Source organism: Protomyctophum bolini, assembly GCF_963924005.1.
Source record: "Protomyctophum bolini genome assembly, chromosome: 18".
NCBI classification, from domain to species: domain Eukaryota; kingdom Metazoa; phylum Chordata; class Actinopteri; order Myctophiformes; family Myctophidae; genus Protomyctophum; species Protomyctophum bolini.
Window position 1 is genome coordinate 37655482 of NC_137879.1, and position 5000 is coordinate 37660481.

The window sequence follows — 5000 nt, forward strand, 5'->3', positions numbered from 1 at the left end:
ATCTATATGCCTATATATCATGTGTCTATGCATGTGCATGTTTTATATCTATATGCCTATATATCATGTGTCTAATGCATGTGCATGTTTTATATCTATATGCCTATATCATGTGTCTAATGCATGCTTTTTGTCTACTTGCATGTCTGTGTGGGGAGGCTCTCACTTCCTGTTCTACAGTCATAGAGAGTCATAGCTGGCAGCGTCAACCTGCGTCAGGAGAGAGAGAGAGAGACAGCGGGAGAGAGACAGAGAGTAGAGACTGAGCAATAGAGAAGGGAGCAGATAGAGGGGGGGGGGGGGGGGTGATGAGAGAGAGAAAGCGTGCTAGTGTGGGAGGAAGAGGGACTACGAGAGCTAAGGGGAGAGCATGAGAGTGGGACTGAGAGGAGAGAGAGAGAGAGGGAGGGAGGGATGAGGATGACTCACTCAGATAGACTCCCCCAGTCTTACACAAAGCTGCTTTTTTGTGAATGAAATTCATGCAGCAGCCCACGCCCTGCCACCCCCACGGGCCCCACCCCCCCTCCACACACACACACACACACACACACACACACACACACACGCACACGCACGCACGCACGCACGCACGCACCTCTGCAAGGTGATGTCATACGAGAGCAGCAGAGAGACGCCCCTCCCCCACCCACTCCGTGCCCTCTATCAGAAAAATGCAGCCTCTCTCCATCCATCCATCCATGCTTCCCTCTCTCCTCTCTTCTCCTCCAGCCCCCCCCCCCCCCCCCCCCCCCCCACACACACACACACACACCTCTGATCCAATCAGAGGAGAGAGAGTCAGTCAGTGTAGGCAGAGTGACGCCAAGCATCCACCTCTCTCTCTCTCTCTCTCTCTCTCTCTCTCTCTCCATCCTCCTCTTCTTCTCCATCACTTTATCACTCCACCATCCAGCGGGAAAAACCATATTGGGGAGAGAGTGAGAGAGAGAGAGACATTGAGAGAGAGAGAGAGAAAGCGGCGTTCAGCAAATCAACCGCACGGATGCTATAAACCTTCTTATATATATATCTCTCTCCTCTTCTCTTCTCCGACACACTGCATTTCAGCATATAGCGGACCGGCGGTGATGAGGAATCCTGTATACCCGTCCACGCAGTCCCAACAGGAGGCGCTGATTCAGCAGCCCTGCACCTGCTGAACGGGAACGGTGGAAGAGAGACAGAGACAGAGAAAAAAAGAGGGTTTTTAACGACTCACAGGATGATGCCGTGTGTGTGTGTGTCCCCCACTGACCTGCGTCGGGACGGCTCCGTGTAATTCCTGGAATACAACCGACTGACCCAAGGGACCACCCCCCCGTCCTCTCCCCGCAAAGTGTGGTATACGAGACCTCGTTCATTTTAAAAACGGCAGCGGACCGGTGTGGACTGAAAGGACCTCAACCAACCAACCGAGAGGAGAATTATACCGTTGGATTCCTAAAGGTTTCGTTATAAAGGGACGAAGCTTATAGTTGGATCCAGACTATTTTTTTTTTTAGGAGCGAACGCTGTATACCACTATATAAGCCCCTCTGTGAGGGTCGTGAGACAGAGGCTGGCTGCGATCATCGTCGTCATCGCCATCATCATCATCATCCACACCGCCTCCTGCTGTAACTCATTCATAGGATGCCGTCCCACTCCCCTATAGGCTATACTGTCTGACCTGCGCCGGAGTCTGGAATACAACTGATTGATCCAAGACCCCCCGTCCCCGTCCCGCCCGTCCCCCTCCCACCACACACAGAGTGTGAGAGAGAAGAGACCTCGTGTCACATAACATTCAGTGAGTGGATTCATAGTAGTGGACACGAGCACAACCAAGACGATTATTGCTGGATTCCAGGTTATAGGGCATGAGATATTGACTAATTGATTGATCCACTAGTGAAGACCGTGAATACCACTGGCCCCCTCCGTGAGGGTGGGTCGTGAGACAGATAGGCTGCAGTCATCATCATCACCACCACCGCCGCCGCCACCACCATCGCCTATCCGTCGTCTGTCAGTCAGTCATGTTCTGCTTCTGCCTGCAGAGCTCCCTGCTCAAGCTCCAGGCCATGGACGTGGACGCCGGGGGGCCTCCTCCGTCGCTGGGTCCCTCCCCGGAGGAGGGCTCATGCACGCCTCCCCCCCTGGGCGGCATGAAGGAGCAGAGGAGGAGCCCCTGTGGTGGTGGTGGGGGTGGTGGTCTTGGGCCGGGGGTCCTCCACCAACATCATCACGGCGCAAAGGAAGGGCCGCCCCCCACTGTGGGGGCCCTGTGCCACGGCTACCCTGCTCATGACGAGAACAGCCCCCCAGGTATATATACGAATTACCGACCGACGACTGCATGCGTGGAAAATATACGGAAGGACCCGGTTTCTCTCTTTCTCACAGATTATATACTCTCCATCTCCCTCTCTCCCTCTCCCTCTCTCTCTCTCTCTCTCTCATGCTCATGACTCATATTTTATAGGTGTAGACGCGTCATAATTATACTGTGTAGACACATCATAATTATACTATTGGAATCAACATTCATTTACGTCACAGCGGAAACATTAGAACCATTAGATTCTAGAAGAACTATATAACCTTAAGCCTAACATAATATATACCCTATAATGTTTGATCAGAGTTTTATGAAAAGGACATGCAAACTTTATACAGCATAACGTTTATATTGTATATAGCCTTCAGTTTACTACTGGAACTGAAACTGCGAGATAAACATGTTGCTCTATAATGTTATGTCATGGTTGAATTCTGTGTTATAGTATATGTTCTATACAGGCTATGTAAAGTTATGCTATTGTTCAGGTGGTCCCCAGCTAAGTTTTCTTTTCCAGAGTTTGTAAGTATAACCAAATGGTACCCTTATTAGTTCTTTAACTTTTGAGAGTGTGTAACATTTTACGCTCTCAAGAGTTAAATCATTGTTAAACATCTGCTGTGAGGCTACTTAATTTACAAGAGGTCTATATTTTTTGAGAATGGAATTGTGGACAAAATCCTTTCCAACGACAAAGAAATGTCTTTAGTTTTGGGTCAGTATAAGTCTAAATGTCATCAAATGGTGGTCTGGTGATAGAGGCCTAGATGGAAGTTGCTCAGTGGCGTTTTGAAACACCCGGAAGAAGAACGTTCTATAACTTCCATAATTTCTACGATTTGGACACCAAACTTTGGTGTCCAAAATGCGGAAGTCCTCAATGTTAAACCCCATGCAAGCTGCTTGCATGGGGTTTCCTTGTGCTATATAAATGCACGCACGGACTCGCCTGAAGTTCCTGGTCTGACCACTATACGTCTCGTGGCTTCAACGTTGGCCATGGCCTTGCTGGGGGCTTGACCCCATGCATGTATACTGATGCCAATACAAAGCTTTGGCGTTGGGGGACAGCGGGGGACAGCGGGGGGGGGTGATCGTTGTTATATAGTTATAGGAGAAATAAATCACTTTCAGCTTCACTCAGAGTGTTGTTATACCAGACGGCCTCTCTCTAACCACTCAGCTACTGCCGCCCTCCTCCTGGAAATGAAAAGGAACAGACAGTCCTTTGTATGAGAGGAAGTGATTTTGATTAGATTTTACTTCACTGTCCCCTTGGGGACATTTGTCCTCTGCACTTAACCCATCCTATATAGGGAGGAGCAGTCATAACAAGCCATTACAACTGCAGTTGTATAATAATGCCAGTATGGAAGTCATAGCCTTATCGACAGTATAGTAGCACGCATGTCATTTGTAAGATCTGTATGTCATTAACATTATGGCTACAGTACATATAAGTTGACCGACCGTCATGAAACTGAAAGGTCATGTTGGATAAGATGTACACACAGCTATAGGCTACTGTATCTGGAAGGCACCAGGGCAGACCATAATTACATAATTATGTTCCATCATAGTTCCAGACACCTTGTAACGGTTTGTGACAATCCCCGGCCGTGACAATCCCCATGAGATGGACAGAGGGAAAAGATACAGATTCTCAACACGCACGCACGCATGCACGCACGCACGCACACTTACTTACTGCGTACTTACTTACGCACAGGTATGCGGTCTAGCCTAACTTGGACTCAGGGCGGCGGGTGGGGCTCTGCCTTGCATAGTCCCCAAACTAGACTAGTGAATAGGCATGTTACTATACTCCGTGGTAACTTCATTTAGTTTTTAAAATATCTGGATGTACTGTATTGTAGACTTTGATTAAACAGTGGACGCCACTTGGTGGCCAAATAAACTATACTGATCACAAATCTCATAATGTTGAAACAGTTTTAGAAGCCACTTTTATAGGCCATGCAATATAGAGCTAAACTTTTTGACTTTTCTAAGTCTCTTCCATTCTAACCTATACACAATATGCTCACCGATCTGCTATTTTCCAAATATTTGTATAGGCCTAAGTGTACGTTTGAAAACTTGAAATTCTGCATAGTGAGTACTTTCTACTTTTGGGTACTTTAAGTACATTTTGATGCCAGTACTTTTGTACTTTAACTCGAGTACATTTTGAATTCCAGACTTTGACTGTATACTGTACTTGTAACGGAGTAGTTCTACACTGCAGTATTGACACTTTTACTTAAGTAGCAGTACTTTTCCCACCACTGGAATAGTCTCTTCTGAGCTTGACTATAGTGTTTTATTATGTGTCTCTCCAGTTGGTGATTACATTTTGTTCTGCTCCTGAGAAGCCTGCCTCTTTTTGAGGCTTCGAGGAAGTTATTCTGCATTCTGTTGCTTTAGTTGTCTTCTGGAAGCTTTGTTTTTTTTTGCTATAGCTCTATACCAGCTATTTTCTTTGATTATCAAGGTCTCATTAACTGAAACCCAGCAGGCAGAAAAGGGATTCATGGCCTAGCGGTCCAGACACCTATATAGGCTGGTGGTAATCCAGCCTGACAGTGTGTTGCGGGTTTGAGTCCCGACCCTGATGAGCTTTGCTGTATATATATGGCCAAATCCGGTGTGCAACTGTGGATTTCGCAAACGAACC

General features: G+C 47.3%; 1 protein-coding gene across 1 annotated transcript in view; it reads left to right on the forward strand.

Annotated features, from left to right (window-relative positions):
- Positions 1–2021: 2021 nt before the first annotated feature.
- Positions 2022–5000, forward strand: part of LOC308333676 (protein FAM13C-like) — a gene marked incomplete at both ends in the record, with an annotated part of 16093 nt that continues 13114 nt past the window's right edge. The window contains one exon of the mRNA XM_080790131.1: positions 2022–2310. Within this exon, the coding sequence (XP_080646257.1) occupies positions 2022–2310 (289 nt within the window). The remainder of the gene's footprint in view (positions 2311–5000) is intronic.